Genomic DNA, 21,416 nt, shown 5'->3' with positions numbered 1-21,416 from the left:
AGTTTAGAGCATAGATCATTTTTTAAATCAAATTTGCTCTTCCAAGACTTGTTCGCCTCTGGTTGAGTTTTTTCCCCATCTGATGATTAGTCCTACTAAAACTGAAGCTATCCAGTAGGCTTTCATCATGTTTTAGTGTAACGCATGATACAAGCCCTAAGTGCTCCACTTTTGATACAGGGAATATTAATGTTCATCATTTTTTAAAAGTGTAAATGTATTTCAGAAGCTTTGTGCTTTGTTAAAGAATTTTCATTTGTTGTTTCTGTTTCCAGGCAATATTACGCCTACCTCACAGACACACAGTGCAAAAGGGTAGGAACTCAGTGCTGGGTGTTCGGGTAAGTGTTCTCGACTGTTGGAAATTTTACAAACGTGAGGCTGTGTTCTGTTCTGTTGGTTTTTTTTAAGTGTTGGCAGTGTGCTCAGTGCGGTGCCAGGTATGCTGTGAAGCCAGTCCTTGCCCCAAATTGCTTCCAATCTAAAAGACAGGCACAGAAAAGGTTCCTGGGGAGAAGCCTACAGGGGAAGAATATCTTAGATTTGTGGGGTGGAAAGGATAGAGAAGGGAAGGGAGAGTTTATAGGTGCTGCTGGTTAAAGAAAGAAATGTTAGTCAGGGCATCTGCATTCTGTTCCCCACTTAGTTGGTGGTGCATTTGGTGGCTTTAGCAAATAGCTTAACCTCTGATGCATCCATTTAAACTGTGCAAAGTGCCTGCTTAGCAGGGATATTGTGAAGCATAATTAAGTAGGGCTAAATTCTGCCTTCAGATATGAGGGCACAGTTCCTTCTGTTTTCAGTGATTATTGGCTTTATGAGAGCTGAATTTTAGGCTCTTAATAAATAATAACTTTTCATTGTAGTAGCACCTAGGAGCCCAGGTCATGGATCAGGATCTCATAGTGCTGGGCACTATACAAATTTTTATTAAGCGCACTTTGTAAATTATTTCACCATTGTCCGCAGATAGATGGCATTTAGCAGATTTTATTTTTAGATCAATATAAAAATCCATCAAGCTAATTTGTATTAGTCTTCATTTATTAGTTACTTGGCTTCTGGAACGGTGGCTTAATAAAATGTTAAACGACAAAGTCCTCTTCATATCATAGAAATTAGAGATGGAACAGACCTTTTTGCTAACCAGAACTTCCAATCTGAGCTAGTGGGCTCCCCCCGCCAGATTATAGCACTATCCAGTAAAAAGGTTCTTTGACACTGCAGGAAGCCTTCTTTTGGATCACAAGGGAACTCTCTAGTAAAGTGCTTCAACAGATGCTTAAATAGAACAGAACTGATCCTGTTTTCAACACCAAGGGTCACATTAGTGCAGGCCCTGTGCAAGGATTTGAGTGTTTCTACTTGCATCCACTTCCTAATTCGCTTACAGTGACTGCCACTAATGAGAGAATGTGACAGGGCAGATGTAAGTGAATGTCTAAAAGAGGCCAAAAGATTGGATTAAATGGGGGAGAAATTTATTCTATGTCTTCCTTACATATGCACATTGCTAATCAGCAGGTGCTTTTATCTAAATACGACTTTGTGAATTGGGACAGAATGTCCAGATTTATTGATGAGTTGCCTGAGGATGCTGTGGAAGAGTTTAAGGCTTTTCTGGCAGAGAGCCCACTAGTGTCTAAGACATCACTGCAATCAGCAATCGATATGGCGGACACCTCATCTAGGATTATGGCTTCAACTGTAATAATGAGGAGAGCTTCTTGGCTACAGACTTGGCTATGTCTTTGTTTTCTGAAAAGACTGATGAGACATTACATTCTTTTAAGGACTCCAGGGCCACATTATGATCCTTTGGGGTTTATACCTCAACAGTTAAGACATCATTATGGGGATCAGCGACAACAACAATTCCACTGATACTCCCAGCAGTATTTCAGGCAGACTGCTTATTCTGCAACACAACAGGACTTCTCCAAGAGGAGGCACAAGTTGCACAGGAGAAGGCCCTCTTTTTTCCATCTTCAGTCGGCCAGCCCATAGTCCATCAACTAATGGCAAGCAGCCAATTTGACCCTCCCTTCAAGGGCAACAAACTAGTCACCAGTCAAGGCTATTTCCCCTCCATTTGGGGACATGCTGTCCCACTTCCATAGGGCTTGGGATTCAATAACCTCAGACAAGTGGGTCCTAAGCACTGTGCAATTGGGTTATACCATCCAAATTCTATCTGTTCCTCCTTCCTGTGGCTGGAATCACAATGACTGGTTTCAGAGTAGCAGCCGTGTTAGTTTGTATTCGCAAAACGAAAAGGAGTACTAGTGGCACCTTAGAGACTAACCAATTTATTTGAGCATAAGCTTTCATAAGCTACCGCTCACTTCATCGGATGCGTTCAGTGGAAAATACAGTGAGGAGATTTATATACACACAGAACATGAAAAAATGGGTGTTATCATACACACTGTAAGGAGAGTGATCACTTAAGATGAGCTATTACCAGCAGGAGAGCGAGGGGTGGGGGGGAACCTTTTGTAGTGATAATCAAGGTGGGCCATTTCCAGCAGTTAACAGGAACGTCCGAGGAGCAGTGGGGGGGAATAAACCTGGGGAAATAGTTTTACTTTGTGTAATGACGCATCCATTCCCAGTCTCTATTCAAGCCTAAGTTAACTGTATCCAGTCAGCTCATTGAGGGTCCACCTGGTGCGATCTCAGCACACTGCCATTAGGGTCCTCTATTTGAGCTCCTAGCCACTTGCTCTCTGTCTCTTCTTTGCCAAAAACAGCTTTTTTTTTTTTATCGTCATATCTTCTGTGAGATTTAGTGAGCTTGTAGGCCTTAATGGTGGACTCTCCCTATACTCAGTTCTTCAAAAACAAGGTGTCCATGAGGCCACACCCTAAGTTCTTGTCTTAAGTGGGGCATCTAGATCAGAACCAAACTTTGGAAGAGCATTTCTGCTGTCATTATTTAAGTAGATTCCGAGCCCCACCTCCATCGTTTACTGCTTAAGAGTCATCTGAGTAGAATACACCTTTTCAACCAGTTGAAGAGAAAAAAAGTCACCTACCTGTACTGCAATTGTTGTTCTTCCAGATGTGGGTGCAGATGTGTATTCCACAACCCAACTTCTGTCCCTTTTGCACTGAAGTCTCAACTATTGACATTCAGTACGACAGAGAGGGGTCGAGGCAGCGCTGCCTTTAAATAGCTATGGGAGGGGCTATGGGGCCAGAGGGCACAAGCATCACCCCAACGGGCAATGTAAAGCAAAATTCTTCCATTTCAGTGCCGTGGGCACATGCACGCCAAGTGAAATATATGTCTGCACCCACGTTTTGCAGAACAACAGTTACTATTCAGGTAGGTAACTGTTTGATTCCCATCAATCTGGGAGTAGTGTAGGGCAACACTTTTAGTACTAAAATTTCCTTATTTTTTTATTTACTGTTCCCTCACTTGTATACACAGGTTCTTTTAAACAATGCGGTTATCCCAAATATTCTTTTCTACAATAGTGAAGTTTAACATGTTAAAAGTAATGCAAGTGATAGCAATGAGAGACGTTAAGCAGAAAAAACATATTTTTAAAAAGTCATCTCTCTTTAGAGTCTTATCCTGCTTTTTTTTTCTTTCTTTTTTTTTTCCTTTCCTTTCTTTTTTTCTTTTTGAGATATGGAAAGGATCATTTTAAAATGGACAGTTCTGGAAAGCAAAATGTCTGTAACTGCCTGGGTAAGATCCATATTGCAGGAGTCTGGCCCCTGACAGTGTAGCAGCACAGCTGGCAAAAATCACAGAAACCTGTCCTCTAAAGCTAAGAGAGGATTACAGTCTGCAGAAAGCCTTTAAGGACTTGCTGTTTTCTCACAGAAACATTATAAAAGGTGACGGGAACAAATCTGTCTTAAGACAGCTGTGCTTTTTTTGAAAGGAACATTCTGTCCTCTTGAAGTTACAGACATCGGTGCTGTTTATGTCAGTAAGGCTTGCTTATGTAGATATTGTCCCATCAGGGCTGATCCATGCTGAGGTATGCTTTTACTCCTGCTTCTTGCTTTTGGCAAATATAACCAACCTAGATGAATGAGTTAGCACTGAGGTTTTAAGGGACGTCCATTTCGCGCCCATTTGCTGAATCTCAAGAGATTCTATTATAACAACCAGTGAACATTCAGATTCTGCTTTTGGAATGGCATACGGACTGATGTGCTGTATAGCCAAGTCATTTATGGAGTTGGCAGTTAGCAAGATTAATGATATTTTTTAGGGCTGTCAAGCGATTAAAAAAACTAATTGCGATTAATCACACTGTTAAACAATAATAGAATATCATTTATTTAAATATTTTGGATGTTTTCTACATTTTTAAATATATTGATTTCAATTACAACACAGAATACAGTGCTCACCTTATATTTATTTTTATTACAAATATTTACACTGTAAAAAACAAAAGAAATCGTATATTTCAATTCACCTAATACAAGTACTTTATAATGAAAGTTGAACTTACAAATCTAGAATTATGTAAAGAAAAAATTCATTCAAAATAAAACAGTGTAAAACTTTAGAACTTAGAAGTCCACTTAGTCCTACTTCAGCCAATCGCTTAGACAAAAAATTTTGCTTACAATTTGCAGGAGATAATGCTGCCCACATCTTGTTTACAATGTCACCTGAAAGTGAGAACAGGCGTTCGCATGGCACTGTTGTAGCCGGCATCGCAAGATATTTACGTGCAAGATGCGCTAAAGATTCATATGTCCCTTCATGCTTCAACCACCATTCCAGAATACATGTGTCCATGCTGATGACAGGTTCTGCTCGATAACGATCCAAAGCAGAGCAGACCAACGCATGTTCATTTAATCATCTGAGTCAGATGCCACCAGCAGAAGGTTGATTTTCTTTTTTGGTGGCTCAGGTTCTGTAGTTTCCACATTGGAGTGTTGCACTTTTAAGACACCTGAAAGCATTCTCCACACCTCGTCCCTCTCAGAGTTTGGAAGGCACTTCAGATTCTTAAACCTTGGGTCGAGTGCTGTATCTGTCCTTAGAAATCTCACATTGGTACCTTCTTTGCGTTTTGTCAAATCTGCTGTGAAAGTGTTCTTAACATGACCTTGTGCTGGGTCATCATCCAAGACTACTATAACATGAAATATATGGCAGAATGCAGGTAAAACAGAACAGGAGGCGCATACAGTTCTCCCCCAAGGAGCTCAGTCACAAATTTAATTAATGCATTATTTTTTTAACGAGCATCATCAGCATGGAAGCATGTCCTCTGGAATGGTGATTGAATCATGAAGGGGCATATGAATGTTTAGTATATCTGGCACATAAATACCTTGCAATGCTGGCTACAAAAGTGCCGTGCGAACGCCTGTTCTCACTTTCAGGCGATGTAAATAGGAAGCAGTCAGCAGTATCTCCCATAAATGTAAAAAAACTTGTTTGTCTTAGCAATTGGCTGAACAAGAAGTAGGACTGAGTGGGCTTGTAGGCTCTAAAGTTTTACATTGTTTTGTTTTTGAGTGCTGTTATGTAACACAAAAAAATCTACGTTTGTAAGGTACGCTTTCATGATAAAAAGATTGCACTACGGTACTTGTCTGGGGTGAATTGAAAAATACTATTTCTTTCGTTAATCATTTTTACAGTGCAAATATTTGTAATAAAAATAATAATATAAAGTGAGCACTTTACACTTTGTATTCTGTGTTGTAATAGAAATCAAAATATTTGAAAATGTAGAAAAACAGCCAAAAATATTTAATAAATTTCAGTTGGTATTCTATTGTTTAACAGTGTGATTAATCATGATTAATTTTTTTAATTGCGGTTAATTAAACTCTGAAACATCAGAAGATTCCCCAAATGAGGGTCACTTCCTATTTATCTGAGTACTATATTGTTTAGCACAGTAAAAAACATTGGAAGAGATGATAAAAGAAAATCAAAATACAGTATATGGCATATTTCTCACTGCAATTTAAGATGTTCTAGAGCAGAGGTCCCCAACCTTTTTCTTTCTGAGGCCTTCCTAACATGCTATAAAAAATCCACGGCCCACCTGTGCCACAACTATTTTTCTGTATATCCAGTAGATTAAAAGCCACCAGTGTTAGGGGGTAGCACACAGGGCAGTTGCCCGGGGCCCCGGAAAGCTAAGTTGGTCAGGCTTCGGCTTCAGCCCAGGGTGGTGGGGCTCAGGCTTTGGCTTTCTGCCCTGGGCACCCCGCAAGTCTAATGCTGGCCCCTCTCTGGTTTATTTTGGTGGATCCTCTGAAACGTCTCCTGGCCCCCCCAGGGGGGCTCCAGACCTCTGGTCAAGAGCCATTGTTCTAGAGAGCTGAATAAGTCACACACTCACATGTCAGTCGTTTGAACTTGGGTACTTTTGCTTACTAAAACACCATTTTGTTCTAGGCTTTTATGTTCTTTAATTTTGTACAGTGCTTAGGTACCACAAATATATACATTTAATATTGCTGCCAACTCTTGTGATTTTATCAGAAGTCATATGGTATTTGGTGTTTCTCTGATAGCCCCAGCTCCTAGAATCATCTGACTAAGTAAGAATCTTAGTTTTAATTTAAAAGGAAGTTTATAACCCTCATGAATGTGGAACAAAGCTGGAAAATGTGAACCCTAAAGGCTCAATCATAAGAAAGTAAATAAAAAACCTAAAAGCTGTTTGGTTTCTTTTAATCTAATTTATATACAAAAATTGGTATGCTTGTGGTTGGCAATCCTGTAAATTATATAAAATCCTAATATAGCTAGGTCATAGGGGGTGGTTCAGACTTTGAACGGCATGTGGATATTTTATATAACAAGCACTAGTAAAATAAAAATGTTAAACAAGAATCTGAACAAATGGACATCCCTTTTAAGCAATGAATTTCTAGCACCTGAAATACCCACACAAAGTTGGTGAGAACATTAAGCAAAAGTCTTTCACTGAAGAGCTATTATGTGTTCAATGAAGGAACCTTTTTATTATATTCATATATCCTCTTAAGGGTGCTTAAGAGTAGTGCAGGCTTTAATTTAGGTTCTGAGGTTTTGGCTGCAGGTTTGAGGGATAGAGCTTCTTGATGCTAAATGTACAAGTTCCAGTTTTCTTTTTCTTGAGTGGGTCCTATATGTGAACAAATGTGGCCAAACAATATAGGAAGATAAAAGGCAGCTTTTAGCTATATGTCATTGATTCTTTTAAGATAGACTGACTTTATTCTGGGCAGAGAAAGCTGTTTAATCTTTCACAAAATGGATTAGGTTTCTTTTCTTAAAGAATGGATCAAGAAGTGGCATGAATATGCACACACTAATGGATCATCAGTATACTTGTACATTTCAGACCAAAGGGAAATGTGCCAAGAAACTCCTTACTGTTTTGGTAATGTTGTGTCTCTTGGAGATTGAATGTGAACACTAGTTTGCTTGGCATCACTATATCATTTAGAGAAGTGGAAGAATTTAGCAGGATATAGTCCCTTAGAGCAAAATTTTTTTTAAAAGAATCAAAGTATTTGGACCAGTAAGGACTTGAATAATTGCTTTTAAGTAGAGACCAGGGTGAAATTCTGGTCCCACTGAAGTGGAGGAGAGTTTGCCAGTGACTTCAAGAGAGCCACAATTTAACACCTGGTCCTTCTTAAATGTCTAATCGTTTCTTTTGTCCACAAAATTGATTTACCTGATGCAGACGGGGGTCTGTTTTTTGTTCTCTGTGATCATTTGATTTTTCTTTAAATTTATTTTGAAGGGCAGTTGCTTTTAAAATTTATTTTCAACCACTGCTAGAACAGCTTCTGCATGCTTCTTATAGGAAAATGTCTAATGTTTTTATGTACTCCTGACAAAAGATGAAAAATGTAAGAAGTACAGTATCCTTTTTGCTATCCTTTCTCTATATGTAGTTTTACTGTATCATTTCAGTTAAGTAAAGGTCTGTTTGCATTGTTGATGTAAAACCTCTCAATCTCCATGGACTGTTGGAGATTTGAAGCTTCATGGGATCAGTGCAGACATTCCCCTGTCAGAGGGAGAAAACCAAACATGCTCAGTAGCGGCCCTTCTCACCAACTGACAAGTGGTATTGGTGGATTCCTTTCATTGCTCTTTCTTGGGAGAAGAGTGGACACACTGTCTGTTACAGTTCGCAAAAAGAAAAGGAGGACTTCTGGCATCTTAGAGACTAACAAATTTATTTGAGCATAAGTTTTCGTGAGCTACAGCATAAGCTTATGCTCAAATAAATTTGTTAGTTTCTAAGGTGCCATAAGTCCTCCTTTCCTTTTTGCGAATATAGACTAACACGACTGCTACTCTGCAACCTGTTATAGTCTGGGGTCCTTCAACAAGTGTAAGGTATCCTTCGCATATTCACAGTCAGGGCTGTATTTTAATGTCCATCTATGGAGATTTAAGCACAGGAACCCTCATTAATGTCAATAATAGATTAGAAACATGCACCTTTGTACATGAATCCAAAAACGCACCCTACAGTTCATAGTTTGCTAGACTGTTCATTATTGCTTCAAAACCTGTGTTAACATACTTCTGTACAGTTGTGTTATCTAGCTCAGCATGGAAAGTCTAGTTCTTTCGTTACCTTTTTAGGGCAGATTATGAAATTACAAGAGGGTAATGTTGCCTTGACAGAATTATGAAGACAAGTTGGGTAATTTCAGCTGGTATTGAATGCAGCTCCCCACCTACTTACCAGTACTTCCCGCAGGAAACACATTACACCTGCACTGCAGAGACTCTACTGGCTTCCGTTTCATGCAAGTCAGGGTGTTGGCATTGATCTATAACACTCTCTTTACTGTTTGTATTCTGTGTATCTCGGAAAGATCCTCTCCTCTTAGTTTTTAACCCAGAGATTGTGATGACACACTCAAGATGACAAGCTCTAGAAATAATTATTTTGGGGGCTGGGAAGATGAAGTTCACAGTGGAAATTCCGCAGACTCTTTTGGTCTGACACAGGTTTTGACCTTCACAGCATGTTGCAAACCCTGTTTCTTTATTGTAGTATTTTTTTCAGGGCTGAGTAAGGATGAGTAGATTCAGATTAGGTTAAACTTGATTTTTGTTTTATATAGGGTTTTTAAAGACTGCATTGTGTGTACATCTGGAGTGTCAGGTTAGGTGTGTTCTATAAATCAAAATGTATAAAGAAGCTCTGTGCATGGAAGGGGATTTAATAGTCTCAGTCATTGATATCTGATTTGTAAAAAGATCATAGGGTGACTGACAATCAGCAAGAAAATGCATTTTAAAGAAAATTTAAATAGAAGTTTCCCTGGTAAGAAGAGAGCTGTCTAATAAATAGATTACTATGGAAGTGTTTAGACTGTAGTCAGATAATATCAAATCATTAAAAAAAATTATTGCCAAAAAGGGACATAAGTTTGTGCTTTTGTGCTTATAAATTGAACATTCAGAATTAGGAGGAGCAGAAACTTTACCACTAGCTGAATTTAACAGCCTCATCTCTCCTTGAAAAAGCTTCATCACAAATTAAAAAAAAAACAAAAAAAACCTTCCTTGAGCAGTCAGAAAAAAATCATCCTTAAAATAGGAAAAAAATGTAAATGATCATTTGAAAGAATATAGAAGTTTCACTAAAATAAGGGGGATAATGCAGATAACATATTTAAACAAAACCTGAATGAAGTTCAGGAAGAACAGAATCTGAAAGGGATTCTTCAGAAGTTCTATTTTTGTTCTTTATAGTTTTTTATCACATTCATCACCCTACTTAGCCCAGTCAAATTATTTTTCTCAATTGAATTGCTTAAAAGTGGCTGTTTGTCATAAAAATCAAAAATGTGCGTTTCTCTCCCTGATCAACTACAGAAAGTTTTGACAAGAAAAAGAACTATGCCCTTCTGCCTGAAGAGAAAATATCCTGATTGACAAGTCAAAGATTTACTTCTGTGCATCTGAATAGACTTTGCAAGATCACAAATATTGTATATTTTGTCATAATTTTAAGGTGTCTTTATGACTCCAGATTACCTTCATGCTCCTTTTCTTATTTGTTGCCTTCCAATTTGTGCTTAATACAAGTTTTAGAAAGATGGGATGAGTCAGATGGAGGGGCCCAGACATCATTTAAAATGCGTTCTGAAAAACTTTAGAACACAGAATAGCATTTCAAACTTTTGACCCAATGCTTTCTAATGCTAAAAAGTATCTGAAGATGCCTATCACTATGGAATGTGAGAGCATGTGCACCAAGTGGATATAAACTGGCCACCAGGAAGTTTAGACTTGAAATTAGACGAAGGTTTCTAACCATTAGAGGAGTGAAGTTTTGAAATAGCCTTCCAAGGGAAGCAGTGGGGGCAAAAGATCTATCTGGCTTTAAGATTAAACTCGATAAGTTTATGGAGGAGATGGTATGATGGGATAACATGATTTTGGTAATTAATTGATCTTTAAATATTCATGGTAAATATGCCTAATGGCCTGTGATGGGATGTTAGATGGGGTGGGATCTGAGTTACCCAGGAAAGAATTTTCTGTAGTATCTGGCTCGTGAGTCTTGCCCATATGCTCAAGGTTTAGCTGATCGCCATATTTGGGGTCGGGAAAGAATTTTCCTCCAGGGCAGATTGGAAGAGGCCCTGGAGGTTTTTCGCCTTCCTCTGTAGCATGGGGCACGAGTCACTTGCTGGAGGATTCTCTGCTCCTTGAAGTCTTTAAATCACGATTTGAGGACTTCAATAGCTCAGACATAGGTGAGAGGTTTTTCACAGGAGTGGGTGGGTGAAATTCTGTGGCCTGCGTTGTGCAGGAGGTCAGACTAGATGATCATAATAGTCCCTTCTGACCTTAGTATCTATGAATCTATAAGTCCTTCAACTTTTTCTGGTAGCTCTGATGTTCTCACAATTATTCTTCTTAGAGTTCTATTTAACAATGAATTGATAAGGACTCCACTAACGGACTTCAAACTTCACTCTGGTCTTGCATCCAGTCTCTTGTGAAATCTTCAACATCATCTACCCTCTTTTCTAAAGTATCAGTTTTAGATGAGTGAGGGTGATTCAAGGTCATGATTCCAGAACGATTTGCCTTAAGCGGGGTGTTTGATATCCTCTTCAAGGAGATTTGAGGAGGGGATAGATGTGCTTTTTCTGCTGAGCAAACAGCTGCAACAAATGGAGATTGAGGTAGATGACCAGAACTGAAAGTCCTTCTTTTTTCATATCCTCTGCTTTAGAAATCTCCACTGTATGAGAACCTGAGACTCCATTAGACTCCTTCTCATCTCTGTTGGTTTCTTTAGGAAGACCAGTAAACCAGTAGTTTGCTTAGGCATCTGTTAACTGTCCTCCCTCCCTCCTCCCCTCATGCACACACTCTTACTGTTGTGACATCATACAAAATCTCCCCTCACCCCCCACCAACACCCTCACAGATATTCTGATAACATCTCTTTGTAGTCTTTCCAGTCCTTAGTGAGCATACTTTTATTGTAAGCCAATCAGTCTCATTTAATTTTTCATAGTTCTTTCTGGACACACTTCTGAGGAGAAAACTTATTTTTATTGTTCTTAGAGAACCTCAGTTTCAACAAGTTAATAAGAAATTCTAAGCTACCAGTGCCTATCCAGCTGCCTCATGAGCTATAGATTGTATATACCCCTTATGGTAGTTTCTCACCAAGTTCCCATGAGCTTTTGAAGATTTAATTATAAACTGACTAAAATAGATGTTTTTGATAACTGGTGACCTATTTTAAATTGACAGCCTTTGTGAAGAATATTTTTTGGTATAAGAATGGCATCTGAAAAAGCCCTTCTTTCTGCAGCCTTTTAAAAGGATGTTTAATAATGACTAATGCAGTCCGTACTTGACCCTTTGTCTTATAGTAAAGTATTTGGGTTTATTGCTGTGCCTAAATTGGATTTGTGTTTATGAATGTACAATGTTCAGTATCACTTGGATCAAACAATATTTTACATGTGTAAGCAGCTGCAGATTATATATGCAAATTTTTATAGGAGTCATCGAAAGAATAATTGCACTCCAAGGTGCAAAATTAAATGTTGCATTGTTGTCCTACAGTTTTCATATTGACCTACATGGTATCTTCCTGTAAAGAGCAAACCAGAAAAACCTAGCCTTTTGGAAGCTGTGTTTTCTGTCTGCAAATTTACTTTGCTTGCTGCTATCTGAGCTGCCCTATCTTCTCTCGCCTATGGCCTGATCCATGAATTAATCATGTATGCCAGTGATATTGTGTCACCTGCTACTTAGCAAGTGTGGAAGCTTTGTTTCCTGGGATGTTGTCAGATATGTCAGTTGTACCATAAATGTAAGCGCTAATCTCTTCAAGTTTATAAAATTAAGGTTGTTTCTCTGTGTTTTCAAACTTACAGGACCAGATCATGTGGTGTAAATGAGTACAGTTCTCTTGATGGCAGTGGAACTGCACTGATTTACTGAGGATCTGGACCTTCATTTTTAATGTCTTTCATGTGTGTACTTGGGGCCAAAATTCTGGAATCCCTCCTTCTGCCAGGAAGGCATAGTCTCAGCTTTGTGTGGCCACTACTCATGTCCCAATGCATATTAGCTAGGAGAGGGAACTGGCTCTCTGATAATAGGCAGGTCTACCCTTTCTTCTTGCTACCCTCTTTCTACTCTTCCCATCTTATCGCTGGGTGGAGAATTTGAGGGAGAACCTTCACATGTCTATCAAACCTAACTACTGGAGCCGGCAGCCTGGGGACTCACCCAGAGTGAATGGTGGCTCAGGGGATTGGGGATGGCTTTACACCTCTGGCTCCCCAGCTGAAACGATTCTAGGATGGTAAAGTAGCTACTATCTACCATCTAATGGCTGTTTGGCCTGCATGAAATGAGTTGGTGGTGTCAGTCCAGCATGGAGTAGACAAGTGCCCACAGTACAGCTGACTGTCTCAACAGAGAACCTGTGGGTTGAGTGGACATAGAAATGGAATGTTTCAGAGTAACAGCCGTGTTAGTCTGTATTCGCAAAAAGAAAAGGAGGACTTGTGGCACCTTAGAGACTAACCAATTTATTAGAGCATGAGCTCTAATAAATGGAATGATCATCTTATCCCTGCAGGTAAAGATGGAGGCGTATTAGCAGAGAGTGTGGGGAAGCTTTCACTGTCAGTGAACCCTTTGTGCCCATACCTTGGATAAGCAGAGAATTTCAGCTCTGAGGGCTGTCAGCCCAGAATTCTCCATGTTCTCTACACTAACGCTGCTGCAAAAGAATGGCGTGCTCATCAGAAATCTGGCTAAAGCTACTGCTTATTTAGCGTGGACAGAGTCCAGACTCTTTACCTCACCAGTATTTATAACCTCACCCTTTTTCTTTCTCTGCCCACAGAGTCATTGGTTTCCTTGAAGCTTTTGTGTGCATAAAGTTTGGTCAAGAGCTCTTCTCCAAAACACAAATATTGTATGTTGTGTTTTGGCTTCTTTGTGTGGTAAGTGAGACTTCTCGTTCATGAAACACCGTGCCCAGCAATGCCTTGAGGCCTCGATCCTGCAAACCTTATGTACCTGGGTAGTGTGTACATATACAAGAACTCCTGCTGAATTCAGTAAGTAAGGACTTCTTAACCCAGTAGGAGTTGCAGATATGAGCCCTAATACTTTGAAAATTATTGATGCTACTATGAATTTGTAAATACTCTTTCTTTAATAAACAAATTGAATTTACTAATATTCTCAGAAACAAAGGGCCAAACTCTCTCAAATGGAGTAATTGCATTGACTCAATGCAATTAAACCAGTAGAGATCTTGGCCCAAAGTTCTGTAAAGTTCTGGTCCTGCTTTGAGCAGGGGGTTGGACTAGATGACCTCCTGAGGTCCCTTCCAACCCTGATATTCTATGATTCTATAAACATTTTTATGTTGTTTTTTCCACCCTCTTGTAGGCTGTTACGACTTTCCTGTGTTTATATGGAATGGTTTGGTATGCGGAGTACTATGGCCACCGAGAAAAGGTACTTTGGTGGGGACTCAGTTTTTATTTTAAGCCAAAATTAAACTGCAACAAAGCCATATTGTTATAAGTTCTTGTAAAGAGAATTCTGACACAGGAATCAAGGTTGTGATCCAGAGTCCTTTGAAGTGAGTTGGAAACACTTCCATTGAAGTCAGTTGGCTTTGGAGTGAGCCCGAAGTGTGGTGTTGTCTCCAAGGAGCACGGTAATCCTAGCTATACAAAATAGGGCTGGAACTTTATCAAAGACTGGAATAATAAATAACTAATGTCTCCACTGTCTACGTGAAAAGATCAGAAGAATATGAAAAATACTGAGAAAAGCTTTGTTAAAGGACAGACCACCTTGGAGCTGTTGCTTTATTGCCATTTTACGGTCCCATTGTTGTATCAGCTATTTGTGCTTGATAACAAGATGGGGAAAGGCCTTTACTTCCATTAGCATTTTCGTCAGAATTCTTGCTGCAGCTTTAATGCTACAAGTCCTAACCGAAAATGTAGTGGAGAGGAGAAGTAGAAATTGACTCAGCCTCCCCATGACGTGTGTCCTCCTTGTCTTTACAGACCTTGTCGGAAAGCGAGGACAGTCCATACAGCCCAGATGCCTCATGGCTTCATTCTAAATTCACTAAAGGTACTGCTGCTTTGCATGCACATTTTCAGTGTCATATCACTGGGAATACAGCTCAGTCCTAATAAATGTAGCTTAAGAAACCTGCAGTATAGGTTCTTTGATTTACTTTCTGACCCTCGCAATTCAAGTGCATATAGAAATAGGCTGCAAAGCCACTTTTATTTTTCCCCACTGATTTTCTTTCCTTTCGTTAGAATGTGATTCAATTTTTAATGGAACAAATGTCTCCTCCACCTGTTGCTGTTCCATTCCTTCCTGACAGCGAATGTTTGAGATTAGAGAATTTCACAACCTCGTTGGGCAGGTTTTCTCACTGAACATCCCCTGTATGGCTTCAGGTGAACAATGTGAAATGTGCTTTTATGCCTGCTTATTAGTGAGCAGGCAGGTATGTGCCCAGGAGCTTATGTTCCTACTGACACTTACTAAGGGCTTGACTACATGAACATTTAGTTCATGGCAAGTTGGGGTGCCAGTCTACCTGCACTAGCCTGCCACAGACTAGCTGTCTGTGTGGACCCTACTGATGTGCGTTTTGTTTCAAAGAGAACTAGATCAAAGTATATTCGTTAGTTAAAGAACTTAATGCAGTTCAGCAGGGTCCACACGGACATTTAGTCAGCCATTTTTTATTGCAATGAAAGTCAAGTAGGCAGCCTGTTTTCTCCTTCTTACACTTTAGTGAGGACCTTCCTGTGGAAAAAGGGCAAGATTAGCATCTGGAAACTAGCATTTAGAGGTTACACTCCAGGTGTATTTACAACATTAAAACAATATTTTCTTTTCATTTCAACTTCCTGGAATCCTGACACTTGAAGCACTTAAATGTGTTTTTCTTCAGTTGCATACACAGATTTCCTAAGTTGCCTGTATTGATTTCTTTTTGGTTTGTTATTTAAAGAAGCGTATTGATTTCTTTAGAAAAATACATACATTAAAATAGATTTTTCAAGCATAGGAAAAGAAAAAACTCTAATTGTTGGTCTAAAAACTTTGACCGTGTCCCCTGACTTCATCAGAGTTATCTGCTCAATAGCAAATTTTCTGCTAAAGTGTGCATGAGGTTAATGCCAGTGTATATTAATCATCATCAGACCTCTACACCTGCACAGGCCCAATGTGTGTGACAAAGATCCAAAATGAGAGATACTAAACAATTATTCATGCAGGAAACTTGGTGATGTGAGAATTCGTTCCATAATTCTCTTCAACCTCAGGTTCATGGTTCTTAATTTCTAATGTAAAAAATTATCAACAGTATGAGGGAGATGGCAAATTAAAATGAGTGACATCAGTGTAAATGAGGGACACTTCTGCATCACATTTTAATTTGTTAAATTTTTTAAGTTGCCTTGCAGACGCTGACAGAATAAATGTTTTAATTTGGCCACTAGATGGAGTGCTAGTATCAAACAAATAGTTTCAGCCTGAAATAATTAGTTTAAACGTTACATATCTAGGAAACCTTAAAAACTAAAACAGTAAAGAATTGCTTTCAACAGTCAGCTCCAAATCTTAAATTAATTTTGATTTCTTTGTAGGTACTGAAGATAGTCCACCAAAACATTCAGGCAACACTGAGAGCCATTCATCTAGAAGAAGAAATCGTCATTCCAAAACAAAAGTAACCAATGGAATTGGCAAGAAATAAGATCAGTCTCTAAAGATGTTCCAGAGTGTGCCTAGACATGAGAAGGAAAACTGGACCTGGTTCTGAATTACCTATTAGAAGGTTAATAAGAAACAGGTGGAAGATGGGTGGGAAATGTTTGCAGCAACCGAAGGGTCTTAGTACCTTTTAAGATGTAGCCATCAGTGTATTGCAGATCATTGCCTGTTGCCACGTGCCATTCACTGACTTAAATCTAATTTCTTCAGCACTTGGCATTCAGAAACAAGTAGTAGTATGTTGAAAGGAAAAATAGTTTGCTCTTGGCAGGTATGTAAAGGTGTATGTTCAGGTATCCCGATTTGCATTTTTAATGTCTTTGTTAGTTGAGAACATTAACCCAAAGGTTAATGGATGATAACCAGATGTTTGGGGGGGGGGGAACACCAGGGGAACGCCAGGGGATTGATTGGTTGTTTTTGTGTCTTTGTTTTGATTAGTTTCTTTGTTTTGAAACATACACAATCTTTGATTAAAATCAGACAACTAAACTTTTCCATACTAATGGTTCTTTTTATTTTAAGTATTTAAAAAAAATTCCATATTTCTATCCAATTGCTCATTTTTATTTAAAAAATCTCCACTCGGTGGCAGGATTTTACCAACTGGGGTATGTGTCCAGATTTCTTAGAAAGATTGCAGAGTTAATTTCAAATGTTTCCTTGTTTCTGATTCTGTTCCCTATCCTGTTTGTTAAAGCCTACTACCAATGCATATATGAAACCTGTTACACAGTAGTGAGGACTGTACCTGTTGACCCCAGGGGCAGATGTTGTATTGTTCAGTTTACACACACCTCCCCCCCCATTTACTGCTATGTATTTGCTGCCATTAGCTGCACGTAGTGTTGTGTACGGTACTAGTAGCCATTACTCTTTCAGTTGCGTCATACTTTGTAAAATACTTGTCCCTTGCTTTGCCTCAAGTTTTAAATAAGATTCATGTTAAAGGCAGCTTGAGGGCTTTTGGTACTGCCCAGTCTGATGATGGGCAGCTTCTTCACAAAGTACTGCAGCTCACTTTTTTGTAAGTTTACAATCATTCGTAAAGACTCATTGTGTTGCTGAGAGTAGAAGGGGTCACACAATATGACCCCTTCTGTTTATACAGTGTTTTCCTATTTCCTAACATGCTATCAAACAGCAAACAGCAAATAAACCACATATTTGAAACATCCATACTAATTATGGTCTCAAAGTGGGTGATTCCCTCAAACTGCAGCTAGCATAACGATTGTTCTTTAAGTAAACCTGCGAAATCAGTTAGTTCCTGAACTAAGTTATCAGATTTTTGATTTTTTTTTTTTTTTTTTGGTGCCAACTGGGTTGTGGAGCCTATAACCTTAGAGAGCTCAGCAAAGCAGACAGGTTAAGACAAATAAATAACATCCATGAGTCACTAGTCCTTGTAATAACTAAGATTTAATTTCTGAGAAATGTTACTGTGATTTGCCACACATTATGTACTAGTAAAGTAAAATGCTGTAAAGACTTTATCATACAAGTGTATGATACTGTAAATAGGAAAACCATCCTATGTGTATTCCATGACGACCTATGTGCCACAGATTATCAACATTTGGAATACACTTATGCTGCTGCCTAACTCATTGGAAGCCCTTTTAATTTTCTTCAGTCCAACACAAATGTACAACTTAACAACTAAATTGTATTGAAGGCTGCTATGTCATTTTTCTGCAACTATGTTGAATTTTATAGGAAAAAAGGCCTGGAAGACTTCTTTGGATTTTTCTACAAAAATTCTCTTTTCATTTATATTACCAAAGCTGTGGTCTGTGGCATCTCCATTTGTTCTTAGCATGCTGCTTGTTGTTGAATGTATTTGCAAGTTTCTTTGGCTATTCGAATTTGTTACTTTTATATGTCACTTGTTTATAATTCAGTCACTGCAAGACTGAGGATGGCATTGTGAATTGTTTTTCCTATTGATTCAGTACCAAAGCAGGAAGCTGAAGTTTAACATCATGTTTACATTTTGTATGTCACATGTATAATTTTTATTTTAAAGGACACAGTTTTTCAAAGGTAAGAGCCTGTTTTGTACTTGCAAAATATGTGCATACTCGCATTGTACATATAAAACACACCGTGGCTTGTGTAAACTGGGGCTTATGTGTACAGTTATCCATTTCCCACACACAGTGGGTATATGTGAATGTTTTGCAAGTGCAGAATTGGTGCTCACATTTGTGAATTGGACCCTAAAAATTTTAAAAAGGAAATATGAAGAAAGTTGAAGGTTCATCTGTTGAAGGTTCTGACTTCTGAATTCTGTTACACTAGCACAGGTCTGACCAGTAAAACATAGGTCAGGACCTTCAACTCATAATGCCTATGGAAAAGGAATGTGCAGAAAAAACATCTTTCACGTTTTCCCAGTGTGTTCTTTGTTTTTACTTTTTTGAAATTAAAGGGAGAGTTGGGGATGCAGGGGGGGAATTAAGTAGAGTCTTTTACGCAGTTTGAAAAATGGCACCTTCTGCACTCCATCAGCAATCCTGGCTGAGATTGACAAGTGTTCTGACAATTAATCCTCTGGCTGACAAGTGCTATTTCCACTCCATTTTCCATGGCAATGGGCCTTGCATTGGCACAGATAGGATGGTGCTTTTGATCACTGCTGTAAATCTGAAGTAATTATCATTTCCCCCCTTATCGCTGAACTCCACATACAGTCCATGTGCAATGGCCAGTGAGAATGATGAATAACTTGAGCTGTTACATTAACTAATTTCCTTGTATCAAGAATTCCGCTGCTTGAATAGTCATTGTTACTGTTACAAATGCACTGTCCCTTTTTTACCCATTCTTTGTCCTTCCATGTTTTCTCATCTTGCCTTCCTTTTATTCTTTTCTCTCTCCTATTATTCTGTCCTCCAGTTTTAAAACAAGCTATTCCCTGCCGTTGAAAGGACTGAATTTGCCCTCCAGAGACGTTACTCAATGTCAGTCATTGAAGGGGGGCTAATTCAGTCCAGCATGGCATAAGCAGAGGATAGTGGCAACACTTTACAACACTGAGTGAATTTAATAGCAGTAGACAGTTTTCAGGATGGGGAATGCTGGAAGGGTATAAAATGAACCGGAAGCCACCAAAAGTGAACCTCACTACCAGCTGCCAGTATTAAAGCTGGATGGAGAGCTGTATAAATCAAACACAGTATCTAATAAAATACATGGAGGAGCTTGATTTCTGTTGTTCTTTTGTTACTCGGCTGTGAAGAAAATAGTTTGCTGTTTCATCTATTAAAGCCTTGGTATTTACTACATGATTACAAGATAGTGTGATAATGTAGTAAATGCTGCGTCTGGATAGTGAATACAAACAATATGTGCCAATACCAATTACCACGTATTTAACATTGTTTTCAATAGAATTGCTCTGTACTGATTGCGAAGCATCGTATTTTGCAGTAGTTCAGTAAAACAACTCATGTCACCACTATGCGTTTGTCATCTATATACAACAGGGCACAGCAGGTGATCACTTGTTGGAAGCTGTTATTTTTTATATGCCTAGTTGCAGGCTGACACGTTCATCCACTTCCATCACAGAACCAAGGCTCAAGCACTCTCAGGTCTCACTGCAATCTGCTACTTGGGAGGAGAGCAGACTTTTAAAATACATCAGCAATATCAGAGCTTTCTCTTGTTTCTGACGCTACTTCTCAGGTTTCTAGCAGGCAGAATACCGCTGTTCTAGTAAACCTGGCTATTCGTTTTGCATTTTGGATATGTTACTTTATTATTGCAGACCACAAAGATATGGAAAGAAGTGAGTTGTCATATAGTGGCTTTGATTGCAGACCTTCTAAAGTGAACAGAAAGTGAACTGGAAGACCCAGGTTATTAGAAGGTGGGCTTTTGCTCATGCCTCCATCAGTGAAGTACAATAGCAACATTTGGATAACAGGAATACTTAGGCTTAGTTTTCACAGCCGATGTAGTTGCTGCAGCAGCAGCACTGTTCTTATACTGTATAAAAACTGTGTGTTAAAGGTAGCTATTTGCTATTGAAATATGCTAAAAGCACCAGGCAGCACAGTGTCTAGACACTGCAGGCACAAATTGAGGCCTATGTTCTATCATGAGAAGCTTTCTGAAAGACACACTCGCAATGCTGATACTCACTGTCTGCAAAACCACGGCCTGTTTTACATGTGAGATACAGGACTTGTAATTTACAACCAGCCATGTGCACTGCTGCATCTGGATAGTGAATACAAACAATATGTACAGCTCTGCTTGTTTAATTGTGTGTATCTTTTCTCAGGAACAGGAGAGGTTTTCAATGCTAAAAAGAAGGAAATGTGAAAAGTAGAAAAGCAAAAAGAGTTGTATTGTCATATATATATAATCCTCTTTGCCAGAGGATGTTGTGAAGGCCAAGACTATAACAGCGTTCAAAAAGAACTAGATAAATTTACGGAGGACAGGTCCATCAATGGCTGTTAGCCAGGATGGGCATTGATAGTGTCCCTAGCCTCTGTTTGCCAGAAGCTGGATATGGGTGCCAGGATGGATCACTTGATGATTACCTGTTCTGTTCATTCCCTCTGAAGCACCTGGCATAGGCGACTATTGGAAGACAGGATACTGAGCTAGGTGGACCATTCTTGTGTTCTTATGCTTTTATGATACGTTAATCACAGGCCAGGAAGGCCTCAGAGTACCTCCCCCAAAAGATTTCAGAACATAAAACCTCGCAATTCACAGCAAAATGGGTAATGGATGCCATTGATTTCAGTGGGAGGAGGATTTGGCCCTTATTGAATAATCTCTGGAACAATGGACGTTTTCGCTTATCCTCTCCACTTTCACAGCTCGTACTGAAGACTGATTCTAAATTTTTTTCAGGCACATTCACTGGAAACTGGAGAGGAATGATTCTTCCATTCCCTTCTTGAAAGCTGTGAACTGTAGTGAGCTCAGCTCTGTTTTGTTTACATGGTTGCACTGGTATTTTCACTGTTCTTCATATGTTGGTTCATTACTGACAACGGGATTCATCCTCAGTAGAATTTGTGTAATCCTGAATTTCCTCATCCTTTAAAAAATTTATGGTTTATTGTACAGTGTGGTTCCATGTTGAACTCCGAGTTAGCGG

General features: G+C 39.1%; 1 protein-coding gene across 2 annotated transcripts in view; it reads left to right on the top strand.

Moving 5' to 3' along the window:
* The window catches only part of PTDSS1 (phosphatidylserine synthase 1), a 54,171-nt gene extending 33,577 nt beyond the window's left edge, over nucleotides 1-20,594 (top strand). For both annotated transcript variants that reach the window (XM_073330515.1, XM_073330516.1), the window contains exons 9-13: nucleotides 276-341; nucleotides 13,365-13,464; nucleotides 13,919-13,987; nucleotides 14,551-14,620; nucleotides 16,162-20,594. In XM_073330515.1, coding sequence (XP_073186616.1) covers nucleotides 276-341; nucleotides 13,365-13,464; nucleotides 13,919-13,987; nucleotides 14,551-14,620; nucleotides 16,162-16,271 — 415 coding nt within the window. In that variant the 3' untranslated portion in view covers nucleotides 16,272-20,594. The remainder of the gene's footprint in view (nucleotides 1-275; nucleotides 342-13,364; nucleotides 13,465-13,918; nucleotides 13,988-14,550; nucleotides 14,621-16,161) is intronic.
* The last annotated feature ends 822 nt before the right edge of the window (nucleotides 20,595-21,416 follow it).

This window comes from Lepidochelys kempii, chromosome 2, assembly GCF_965140265.1.
Source record: "Lepidochelys kempii isolate rLepKem1 chromosome 2, rLepKem1.hap2, whole genome shotgun sequence".
Lineage (NCBI taxonomy): Eukaryota > Metazoa > Chordata > Testudines > Cheloniidae > Lepidochelys > Lepidochelys kempii.
Note: the sequence above shows the minus strand (reverse complement) of the source record. Positions and strands in the feature narration are given on the sequence as shown.